This window comes from Ochotona princeps, chromosome 7 (assembly GCF_030435755.1).
Source record: "Ochotona princeps isolate mOchPri1 chromosome 7, mOchPri1.hap1, whole genome shotgun sequence".
Classification (NCBI taxonomy): domain Eukaryota; kingdom Metazoa; phylum Chordata; class Mammalia; order Lagomorpha; family Ochotonidae; genus Ochotona; species Ochotona princeps.
This window is the reverse complement of record NC_080838.1, coordinates 49,156,795-49,169,412: the sequence shown is the minus strand read 5'-3', so window position 1 is coordinate 49,169,412 and position 12,618 is coordinate 49,156,795. Positions and strand designations below refer to the sequence as shown.

Below are 12,618 nucleotides of genomic sequence, written 5' to 3'. Positions count from 1 at the left end.
AGTTCACATTCTCACCAATTGGATTTTTTCCCCTACTTGTGTACTTTCCCCCCACTTCCTCACCAGCATTTATTGTTTTCTCATTTCTGTATTGTAGCCATTCTGACTGGGGTGAGATGAAACTTCACTGTGGTTTTGATTTGCATTTTCCTGATGGCTAGTGATATTGAGTGTTTTTCATGTGTCTTTTGGACATTTGTATTTCATCCTTTGAAAATCACTCATTCATGCTGTTTGCTCACCTAACTGAATTGTTTGATTTGTTCTTGAGTTTCTTGAGCTCTTCATAAATGCTATTTATCCTCTATCAGTTGGAGAATTTGCAAATATTTTCTCCCATTCTGTTGGCTGCTGCTTATTTGAGTTTCATTTGCAGTGAATGGATTTCTTAGCTTGATATAATCCCATTTGTTTATTTTTGCTTTAATTGCTGGTGTTTCTACAGTCTTTTAAAAGACATCTTTGCCTGTGCCTATGTCTTGAGGAGTTTTCTCTATGGTTTTTCCAGTAATTTGATGATATTGGGTTGCAGATTTAGATCTTGAATCCATGTAGAGTTGAGTTTTGCAAAATGTGCAAAGTAGAGGTCTTGTTTCATACATCTGCACACAGAGATCCAGTTTCCCAGCTTGCATCTCAGGCCAGCAGGAGGGTAGAGGTGTGTGTGTGTGTTACTCAGTCCCAAATGACTGCTTCATCTCTTTCCCCCACCCTCCGCAGTCTCATGTCAGTGGGGAACTACCATATTTGAGGAATTGCATTCACTGCACAGAGCCAGGCGAGCCTTGGAGCAGAGCTAGGCATACACCCTACAGCTACTGCTTCCACGGGAGCTTTGCTGATTTTAAAGTGGTTTTCTAGTCCAGCTGACCCACTCCGCGCCCCCCCCCCCCAAGATGGTGCCTTCTCCCCACTGGTCCAGGCACTATGTAGGGAAATGAGGAAAAGCCTTGTGCTCCTACCCCAAATTGCTGTGGTGGCACTCTCCCCCTGCTCCGGTTCCAGGCTGAACCCGGAGTGAGCGTAATCTCTCAAAGATTCTATGTCGGGCAGTGTCACCGGTAAGTTTGGCTGCTGTGGTCTGTGTATCCTCCATTTCCCATTCCTGAAACATACCTGTTGCTGTGGAATAGTGCTGCCCACTCTACTCCAGTGTCTCTGCCTTCTGCAGAAGCTTCACTGTCATAGTCTACCCACCCACACTGGCAGTGTGCTCCCTCTGCTTCCTTTCACTAGCCCGTTCCACTCAAAATCAGTGGGTCTTGACGCTGTTCAGCCAGTTGTCTTGATCCCCCTTGGTTTTCATTAATGTTTGCAAGATCTCTTGAATCTTGTGGGTACCAAAAGTAAACTTACCTTTTAATTCCATTTTCCACCAACTGTGAAGTTCCCTACCATTCTTAACACCCTGCTGAAGGAAAAATGAAATCTTTCAGTCATTTTGCAAGGTAATCAGGCAATGTCAGTTGAAATTAAGTCCTCAAAGTGCTATGCACATGTACAAACACATTTACTGCACTGTTGTTACCAATGGCCAAAGTGAAATAAAACAAGATAGTGAAGATCAGTGCGTGCAGGGATAATTAACTTGGGTTCCATCCATGCCCTATTGGGGCACTTCAGAAGATTCATGGAGAATGCGTTTAAAAGGTAAAATTTGTTGGTGCGAAAGATTTGAAATCCATGCATTTTATATAAACTTTGTGCCACAATGGTTACCCCTCTACAAACTTCTTGAGGGACTCTCTGAAGCATGGCTGTTATTTAAAAGAATGACTTACAACTATCCAGACTGACTTGTAATAATTTTAAGGATTTTATGGACTAAGAAAAATGTAGAAAAGTATTATGTAGAAAACAATTCCAATTCAGTTAATAAAGTTCCTAAACTTTTTGGTATATTTGTACATAATTATGTGAGGGACAAATATGAAAACTTTAAAAATACTTTAAAAATACTGTTTTATTGGGACTATGCTATTGTTATAATATGGGGGGAAAACAGTGGGTTAAGTGGAACAGGGAGGGTGGAAGGGGAAACCCCTGTGCCTAAGGAACTTTACCATGAAAAATTAAAATTTAAAAGAAAAATCAATACTGTTCATTGACATGCAGAAAGATTAAACAAAAAAATCAGATATCATAAGTTATACATGTTAATGATGCTTTCTGTCAATGTATTAAATTAAATAACCATGAAAAAAGAAAACTGAATACAATTTTTATTCAGCACTGTCGTTTTTTGAATGCCTGTTTACATGCATGACCAAGTGATGGGTGTGATGAGTATGCAGTGATGACAGTTACAATTATTATATCAACAGTCAGTGTAGTTCCTGTTTAAGAGTATCTCTTCATTTAATTCTCGTAGTAGGTTAAAGAGATGGGTTATTTTTATCTATGGCATGAAGAAAAAAAAAGAAAACCTTCTTAAACTTAAATTCTGGCTCACATTTAATGCATTTAAGTGCAAATAGGATTGCTCCAGGTGTGCATTGTTTTTTTTTAAATATATATTATATTTTGGACAATCTTAATTAGGGTAAAAAGGTTCAAGGTAAAGAGGGATAAGCGCCACCCAGTTTCCCACCCACCCCTGGTCCCGGATGTGGCGCATGCTCTGAGATTCTTGCTCAAGTGTTTTTGATAGTTCACCAGTTATGAATTGTTGCCAGTCTCGCCACTCCGAGCACGATGAGGCCGTTGAAGGATCTACTGATTGACATAGTCCATCCTAAAGTCTCCATTTGCCCAGTATTTCGCTGCCGACATATAGCTGAGGTGGCTGATTGACTTGTTCTTTCTTCTGTCTTATCTTGGTTAGGGTTCTGAGTCCGGCATTTTGATTGGGGAGATCCCCAAAGAAACTTTGAGGTATTCCCAGACTAGATTCTTGTATGTTCTAGAAAGCACAGGGCCCGGCACAGACCATCACCACGATCAGCTGGTGGTTTCAATTGCTGGGTTGGTTCTGTTTTCAGTCCCGAGTTGCACTGGAACCAATGGCTGTTGCAGTCCAGTCTAGTTCTGCCCAGCACATACTCGGCCCTCACATAAACCAGTGAGAGCTGCAGCCTAGTTGGGGCGACCCACAATAACCCCCACCAGGCCCGCCCCTACCCTGGTTTGCCCATATGTGCAGCGGACTAGTCCCGTCTGTCCCACATCCCCTTGTGGTCTCATACAGCTCAACTGTCCAGCCCTCATGGATGTTGTTGGGTGCCTCTGTCTAGCGACCCCTGCCCCTGTCCTGGTTTTCATGCTTTCTAGTGGGAATGGTAACCCAAGAGAAGGGAGCCCACTGTTTCCCTCCCAGGCCACTCCCACTCCCAGATTAAGGTGTGCATTGTTAATCTTAGCATATACTACCCTTTGTTTCCTGGAGTTGAGTAGTTTTGGTAAAACTTTTGTATAACTGTTCATATAGAGAATAATGAAATGAATACTGTGGCTGAGATATGAACAAAATATGGAAGCTTGTCAAAGGAAGAAGTTGATCTTACGCCAGAGAACAGGAAGACTCACTGAAGAATTGTTGTGTTAATTGATTTTGTAGAGTAAGTCAATTTTGTGAGCGGTGAATGCAATGTCATTGTAGACAAGAAGAATTTAATTCACATAAATGTAGAAATGGAAGCATGCTTAGGAAGAAGCCAGGAATGTAAGCGACTGACAAACATGATGTTGTATGGTAAAGTAATGGGAAGTCAAAGCATAAAATTGAGGCTGTTGCTTTTCATGCCAGTTATTTTGGACTTGAGGCAATAAGCCACTGAAGAATCTTAAAAGACTAGTAATACATTCTGGAAAGAGCACATTTCTGAGGACTCTAGCCTGGATGAGTAGAAGTTAGGAAGGTGGGCTCAGATTACTTAAGACTCCAAAAACATTATTCATGTACTAATTCTAGCATGAAGAAGAAAGTTAGGCAATTTAAATTTATTTTTAAATCAGGGAGGAGGCAGTAACTAGATGTGACTTCAAATCTTCTATTGGTCTTTGAGTTCTCTCTTAGCTGAAATTCATTATTATGCAGAAACAAAATGTGTTTTTCCTTTCATGTTATATAGCTTAATGGAATATGAAATAGGTTAATTTGTTTGGAGACCTTGATTTTCAGATTGGCTTAGGATCAACTCTGTAAATATATATTAAACAAGGGACCATGTCAGTAAGTATTATAAATTTCAAAATATTATAATTGTTAATTACAGTAGTTTCCATGTGTTATGCTAACAATTATTCTGATTTTACTAGATAATTTTTTTAAATGGCATCATTTTGTCAGATAGTAAACCATTGATGTAAGAGACACCTAACATTCAGGAGAGATTGCTGTTATTTCTAACTCTCAACCAACTGCCTCATATTTCTTAATGTTGTTCATTTTGAGATGAGTTTCAAATTCTTCCTTCCATGCATTGACTCCATTGTAGGTGCTTAAAAGAACCAATTAGTGCAGAAACTATTTTTCTTTTATATTTGATGTGTGTAAAAATGATGTGAAGAGACCACTGGTACTAGTTTTGTGAAAATTATATTAGCTTCAAGATACTTACACTAATCCCTTTTATCTAAAAGATTACTGCTGTTACTGAGCAACTGTAGATTTAGGGGGAAACTGAATGACATTTGAAGGAGGATAAAAAAGGCTTGAACTTTTATGACCTTGGTTAGCAGTGTCATGCACTGTGGGTTTTACTGTCAGTAATGGCACAGTTGTCCCAAGATGATAAACACACCCACCTATCTATCTGTCTAAGAAAAGCTGATGAGAAAAGATAGAATTTTTTTCAATAATCTGATTGCAAAAATGCTTGTATGATGGTTCCAAAGAGCCAATCTCAACGTTAGACAGGATCATGTTAGGCTAATACGTCTTGAAATAATTTGTCATGTGTAGAAGCATATTTTTAGTGTATCTTCCTTGAAATATTATCCAGAAATATAAGCTTTATTTTCTACTTCACTGGACATAAAATACTTCAAATTTTTAATTAATTCACTGTACACAAGTAGCTGAGGGTAGGTGTATGGATGGATGAGTGAACAGATAGATGTTTGAAAGAAATGAAGGCATCAACACTCACATCAAAATTTATGGGACACAATCAACGCAATGTTAAGAGGAAAGTACATCTCAGTCAATGCTTATGTTAAAAAACTAGAAAAGCACCAAGTAAATCAGCTAACTCTACAGTTAAGGGAAGTAGAAAAACAACAGTAAAGAAACAGTAGTACATCTACTCCATGGAATATTACTTAGTAATTAAAAAGAATGAAATTATACCATTTGCAGCTAAATGGTTCCAACATTATGCTCAGGGAAATCAATCAATCCCAAAAGGATAAATACCATATGTTCTCTCTGATGTAAGGAAACCATCCTTACTTCCAAATCAAAGATGGACTCCCAGTGATAACTGTTAGACATATCTAGACAATGGGATGCTGGACTGTCTGACATTGTCAGACACCATCAGTGTTGGGATACACTTACGTCACAGACTGATGGAATTTTAACTCCTGTGAAGGACTATACTGTTTCAACAGTATGGGGAAAATCAGTGGGGGTGTGGGAATTTGAGGGGGGGTAAATCCTAGACTCTGAAATTGTACCATAAGTTTCAAAATTCAAAATAAAAAATTTTAAATTCATTAATTTATCAAGATGAGAAAGACACAGAGATTTTCCACCCACTTGCTCACTCTCCAGAGCTCCACAACAGCCTTCACTGCACTGTTCCAAAGCAGGAGCCAGTAATTCCTTCCTGATTCCCCCAATTAGGTGGCAGGACTCTGAGGCATCATCTGTGGTTTCTCTAGGAGCCTTAGCAAGAACCTGGATCAGGTACTCCAAAATGCACTATCGGCCTTAAACTATTGCACCACAACAGCCACCCCTGACTAAAAGTTTTAAGTCTTACCACTGCTTGAGAGGATCACCGCTTGATGTTGAATTTCTGGCATGCATTAAAAAAAATCCAAAGTATAAAACATCATCGTATTTTAATTATTTCAGATTTCACATGGCAGTTAATGTTTAAAGAACTATCATCTATTAAGTTTTGGTAAACTATTAAGGAATGTTCAGGTAGCTGGGGCCATAGGCTAACATGTAATGCTAATGCCTGCAGTGTCGGCATCCCATATGGGCAGAGTTGGAGAGACAGATACATAGATTTTCATTCACTGGTTCACTCCCCATATGAAGTTGGACAGCCAGGGATTGGTTGGCCAGGAAGTCAGGAGCATCATCTAAGTCTCTCATGTGGATGATGGGGACCCACACACTTAGGGCATTTATGGTTGCTTTTCCAGGCCCATTAGTAGGGAGCTGCATCAGAAGTAGAGCAGCCAGGACAGAAACCAGTGCCCTTATAAAATGTCAACATCTCAGGAAGTGACTTAATCCTCTATGCCACAATGTTGGCGCTGAAATTTGTTTATTATTTGAAAGGCTAAATGACAGAGACAAAAAATCTTCCCTTTGCTGATTCACTCCACAAATAGCTGCCACAGCCTGGGAAGGGACAGAAAGTCCGAGTCTCCCACGTGGGTAGCAGGGGCCCAAGTACTGGGGTTATGATCCATTGCCTTCCTAGGTATATTTTTGTAGAGGTAAGTTGGAAGCAGGGCAGCCTGGATCTAAGAAAGCACTTGAAAATGAGATGCTGGTATCACCGGTGGGGGCTGAAGCAGCTGTGATTAAGTATTAGGCACCACAGTTCATGTCTTGTACAGTTACATTATTTTTTTTAATTTATTTTATTGTATTGTTGTTGACAATGGTTACATAGTTAATTATGGTTAAAAAAAAAAGGTTCGGGGGTATAGGGAAGTGGGTAATACTATTATGTCCATATTATTTCCATCATGTATCCGAGGTAAAGGGGAATATTGAGGGAGAAGCCTCGCCCGGTTTCCCGCCCACCCCAAGTCCCAGATGTGGGGCATGCTCTGAGATATTTGCTCAAGTGGTTTTAATAGTTCTGCAGTTATGAATCACTGCCAGTTTCGCTTGATGAGGTCGTCCACTGATTGATATGGTCCATCATAAAGTCTCCGTTTGCCCCATATTTTGCTGCCAACAATATACAGCTGAGGTGAATGATTGACCTGTTGTCTTCTGTCTTGTCTTGGTTAGAGTTCTGAGTTCAGCAGTTCGATTGGGGAGATCCCCAAAGAAACTTTGAGGTATTCCCAGACTAGATTCTTGTATGTTCTAGAAAGCACAGGGCCCGGCACAGACCATCACCACGATCAGCTGGTGGTTTCAATTGCTGGGTTGGTTCTGTTTTCAGTCCCGAGTTGCACTGGAACCAATGGCTGTTGCAGTCCAGTCTAGTTCTGCCCAGCACATACTCGGCCCTCACATAAACCAGTGAGAGCTGCAGCCTAGTTGGGGCGACCTACAATAACCCCCACCAGGCCCACCCCCTACCCTGGTTTGCCAGTATGTGTAGCAGTAGACCAGTCTGTCCCCCATCCCATTTGGCTCTTGTACTTGTCAATGGGTATTAAAGCTTAGTTCCATCTAACCAACTCAACTCTCCAGCCTTCACGGATGTTGTTGAGTGCCTCTCTATCTAGCCATCCCAGCCCCCGTCCTAGTTTTCATGCCCTCCCACGGGACTAGTGACCCAAGAAGGGGGAACCCGCTTTTTCCCTCCCAGGTCTCTCTGTCCCAGTTTATGCACTCTTCAGGTAGTTCTGTGATTTGACTTGACAGAATTAGTCCCCAGTGCCAGCTGATGTTGCGGCTAAGCCCAAACATCCCTCACCCACTCTAATTTATGCTTGCACTAGCAGGAATAATCAGCCCAGCCTGGCTTTTCCCTGATCTAGTCCACATGCAGTGCACAGGTGTTGCAGCCTTGCTTAGTCTGGTCTGTCCCCATCCCAGCCCACGCTCTCCAGTGGGAGTAGCTGTCCAGCGAGGGGACCAGTCCCTTAATCCCCCTGCCAGCTCTTCCCCTCCCTTCCTGGATCTCACGTGTGCTGGTTGGGTGCTGCATTCATATCCAGTACAGGCAACCACGCCCTGGCATTCCATAATGTGTACAGGTTTTGTCGCGACCAAACCCGGCTCAACCCACACTCTGTTCTGGTGATCGGATTTGCCAGTGGATGACATGAACTGATTCAGCCTGGTCTGCCCCTGACCCATGCCGAATGTGTGCCAGTGGGAGACTTTCGATGGCCTATTCTGGGCTGTTTCCTATCATGCTTCTTGTGCTAACCTGCAGGGACTGTGTCCTGCCAGAGGAGTTGCCCAGGCTCCTCCATCAGAACCCCTCCCAATGCCAGATTTTGCGCATACCAGGGGGTCCTTGAGCCAACCCTACTCAGTTCACCTCCTGTCCTAGCAGAAACAGTGGCTTTTCCTGGCTGGCTTTCACCCCATTCTGGTTCTTGTTGGATGTTTCAGCCCAGCCATGGCTCGTCCATACCCACATACAGCTCACACATGACTTAGTAGGGGGTTGAGACCTAGCCTAGTCAGTCCCACGTCTACCCTGGTTCTCCATGACACCAGATGGTGTTGGGGTCTGAACTGGCCTGGTGCATCCAATCCCAGCTCACACTAGTGCCTCGGGTGACTACAACTGTTTCCTAGATAGAATGCAGCCCCCATTCCAGCACACGCAGCCCTTGGTGGGAACCTCAACCCAGTTAGGGTGTCCCGTTACCTCCCCATTTGGGCCTGTTCCTAGCCGTAAATCACGCACCTGCCCGTGGTTGCTCTGAGGACCAGTAGGTGCAAGAGCCTAGCTCGGTATGACCTGTGCTCCATGCTGGTTTCTAGTTTTGCTTGTAGGCTAAGGTTTGCTTAGTCCTGCCCAGCACATTCTGTTCCAGTACCAATTTCACAGCTCAGCATTGTTAAGTGATTAGAAGTTCTTCAAAGGAAGAGTTACTGACATTGGGAATCTTTACGATTGACTCAGATCCCAGAAACATTGCGGTCAGCCTGGAGCTACCTAAGCAATGATTCAGACAACCAATACCCCAGAGCTCCCCAGCCGGGCGGCCAGCAGGCACAGCCTGGCGCCAAATGGCGCACTGGCCGCCCAGGCCCAGCTCAGCATGAGCATGAGCACTGGTGGCTGGGATCGGGATCCGAGCTAGACGCTCCCTCCTGCAGCCCACAGCAGACTCCCAGCTGCTGAAGTTTAAACCTGCAGGACCAAGGTTGCGCCCCACCCCAATCCCGTCCACCACCTAATGAGGGCGGTGGGTGGGCCCTGGACCCACCCAGTCCCGGAGACTCCACCCCTTCGGTGTACTCACCCGAAAGGAAGCAGTTCCCGAATCCAGGTGGGCCCAGGCCCAGCTCACCATGAGCACGTGGTGGCTGGGATCGGGATCCGAGCTAGATGCTCCCTCCTGCAGCCCACAGCAGCTTCTCAGTTACGTTATTTTGAGGCCTCTCCAAAATTTCTCTTTCATTTTACGTATTTAAAATACAAGAAAGGGTCCAAATCAATTTTTTGAAAATTTAGTTTTTCTCAACTGTAGCTGGTAACTGATTTTGGTTTTCAAGCTGAATAAAGTATAAGAACACAGAAAAGAATGTTCTGTGCTAATCAGTGAACTTTTTGTTTCACATTTAAAAACTAATTGCTTCATACTTAAGTGGATAAAGCTTTATTTTAAATAATTTGTAATAGTACAGTCCAGTGCCAGTTTGGAGTGTCTGTGCGGAGTAATCCACTGTAGTGGGAAGTTTTTGTGTATTAGTAATGACTGTTTATACTTCAATTAGGTAAAAAATGACAGTGATAAAGTGGGTTGCGTTTCTGATTTTTCGTTTCCCTTTTAAGCAGATAATCTCAGTGAAACCTTAAAGAAGCTGAAGATAACAGCTGTTGACAAGACCGAGGATAGTTTAGAAGGATGCTTGGATTGTCTTCTTCAAGCCCTGGCACAAAATAGTAAGTTTTATTACATTTCCTCAGAACAAATAAACAAATCAGCAGTCATTCCAAAATTGGTATGTAGCTAAACACATAGCTTGTTTCAACATAACTTGAATGTTTTTGAATCCTATCCCTGAATGCTAAGATTGTTTTACAAGTTCTACTCTCCCACCCCCCTTCCCACCAACAAAATATATTCAAAGCCACGTAGATAGGCAAAGAAAGGAGGAATTGATTGGTGGTGATGATGCTAAGACAGGCTCAGAGAGACCATTATTTCCTTTCTACAGACCAGCATTATAATTGTTTATTTCGGCACACCTACCTTTGTGCTTTAGGAAAGTGTTTGTGGAATGAGTGGTGGAGAGAGTGAGAAGTGTTGGAAGGATTAACCTAAAACACTTCTCCCCTTGAGATCTTATAGTTGCCACTTAAAGTAATTTTAATTTACAACAATGTGTATATGCATCGATTAAATCGGAAAAATAATCAACAGTCAAGTGAAAATCCCTTGAAATTGAGACAACTTTGGTCTGTGGCAAATATGAGACATAGGAATTACGGAATTCTTCATTTTCTACCACATTGTGTTATTTCATTTAATTTGTACTACTTTCCATTCACAAATTTTTGTGAAACAGTGAATAAGTATAGAATGATTTTCATTTCTTGCCTGATTTCTGCTTGTGCTGTACTTGTCTTTAATTATGCCATTATCTTAGCCTGAGGCTAATTATGTAGTTGACAGAGAATTCAGCGGAAAATACATATTGTTAGTTTTGATTTCAAGCACTCTGAGATGCATGCTATTGTTTTGCTTTTTATTTTTTAATATACTGTGATTAGAAAAAGTAAAGTAATTTAAAACAGTACTTTTCAACAGAAAAGAACATATTAAAGGTAGCTTTAAAAAGCCTTTGCTTTTGCAATTATGATGTCATCAAGTGATTTAATCTTTGTGATAACAGGAGATTGAAAAAAAAGTTTAAGCATTTGGACCATGCTCAACATGATAAAGTGAAAGAGTTTCTCAAGTCTGTAGTGTCCATTGTAGTTGTAATGAATTTCCTGAAACTTAAAATTCAGTTCTCCAGTGCTTTCATTCAGTGGTTAGGTTTGGAAAGTGACTATTTTATTGAGGGAAAGAAATATAAAACATTGTTGTGCTCAGTGAAAATTCTGGATAGCACTATTCTAGAACCTAAAAAGAACTAAATGTTGATGTAATTATTCACACTTACAGGCAACTTCATGTCATAACCTAAGAAGATACTTTTTTTATACTCTTACTTCTAATAACTAGTTCTTTTCCCTTTGCATTAACAAACAGGAATATTATGAAGGAGCCATTTGCTTTAGAAATGTGAAGGACACACATGTCTTTAGTCAAATCTAGATGAATGCTCTGTCTGTTCCTGGGAAGATTAGAGACAAGGACATGAAGAATGGGAGAGAGATGAGAAATAAAGAAACAAGGAAGCCACAGTCTGTAGAACAGATTCAAGAAAGAATAAGTATGTAATTGTTGGATTAATGCTCAAATTCATTTTGGGCTTATTCATTGAACCTCTTTGTTGAACATGATTCTGAAATTCTGCATCACAAAATATAACCAAAAGATGTTAACAGCAGCAAATTTTTTGATGGCATCCCAGGAAGGGAATAAAAGCAATGTCTTCTTAATAATCTGTACGCAGGTTTGTAAATGTTCTTGTGTCTAACACTACTGGTATGAAAGAACTTGCCTCAGAAGAATTTATGCAGAAGTTCAGTTTTTCAGTTGTATCTAGTATCTGTCATTAGAATGCCTGTTGTGTATTAACATTGAGCTGCAAACTGTATTTACTTTCCAGTCTTTTCTTTACTCCACAAGGTTGGCTTATTAGAAAGGACAGAAAACAGAGCAGCTACGATTATTCACATTGATATGTCACAATAAAGAGTTTGGAATTGAATTCTTAGTTAACAACATCAGAAAAATTATACTTTAAAAGTGGGTTTTGTTGCTGAATTTAGACAATGTGAAATTATCCAAAGAAGCTAAGTATTAATGTTGATTTAGTCTTTGTCTTTAAAACAATTCCAAGTATTTATCAGTAACTAGTAGAATAATCTTTTTTTCCTTTGAATTTCCTTGGTATACTTATCATGTGGGTATTTATTAATACAATTTAAAAATATCTGCTTTGAAACCGTAAAAGGGTAGTGTATATTATTTTCTATACTGTTTATTTTCTGCATTCTTACTTGTGTAAGTAGTTGACCCATTGCCACTTCAGTCCTCTTTAAGACACCATTTAACTAAAGGGGCTTTTTTTTTTTTTTAAACAAACCTTTTAATTTCATAATTCTTCCCTGGTATCAAATGTTTTTTTTTTTTTTAAAGATTTATTTATTTTTATTACAAAGTCAGATATACAGAGAGGAAGAGAGACAGAGAGGAAGATCTTCTATCCAATGATTCACTCCCCAAGTGAGCCGCCACGGCCGGTGCTATGCCGATCTGATGCTGGGAACCAGGAACTTCTTCCAGGTCTCCCACGCGGGTGCAGGGTCCCAAGGCTTATGGGCCGTCCTTGACTGCTTTCCCAGGCCACAAGCAGGGAGCTGGATGGGAAGTGGAGCTGCTGGGATTAAAACTGGTACCCATATGGAATCCCGGTGCGTTCAAGGCAAGGACTTAAGCCGCTGGGCC

The 12,618-nt window shown here is 41.1% G+C and overlaps 1 protein-coding gene across 5 annotated transcripts in view; it reads left to right on the top strand.

Moving 5' to 3' along the window:
- The window catches only part of RAP1GDS1 (Rap1 GTPase-GDP dissociation stimulator 1), a 153,519-nt gene that overhangs the window by 34,173 nt on the left and 106,728 nt on the right, over positions 1-12,618 (top strand). For 4 of the 5 annotated variants that reach the window (XM_058667028.1, XM_058667026.1, XM_058667025.1 and 1 more), the window contains exon 2: positions 9,828-9,938. In XM_058667028.1, coding sequence (XP_058523011.1) covers positions 9,828-9,938 — 111 coding nt within the window. The remainder of the gene's footprint in view (positions 1-9,827; positions 9,939-12,618) is intronic. The other variant, XM_058667027.1, reaches the window with a different exon arrangement.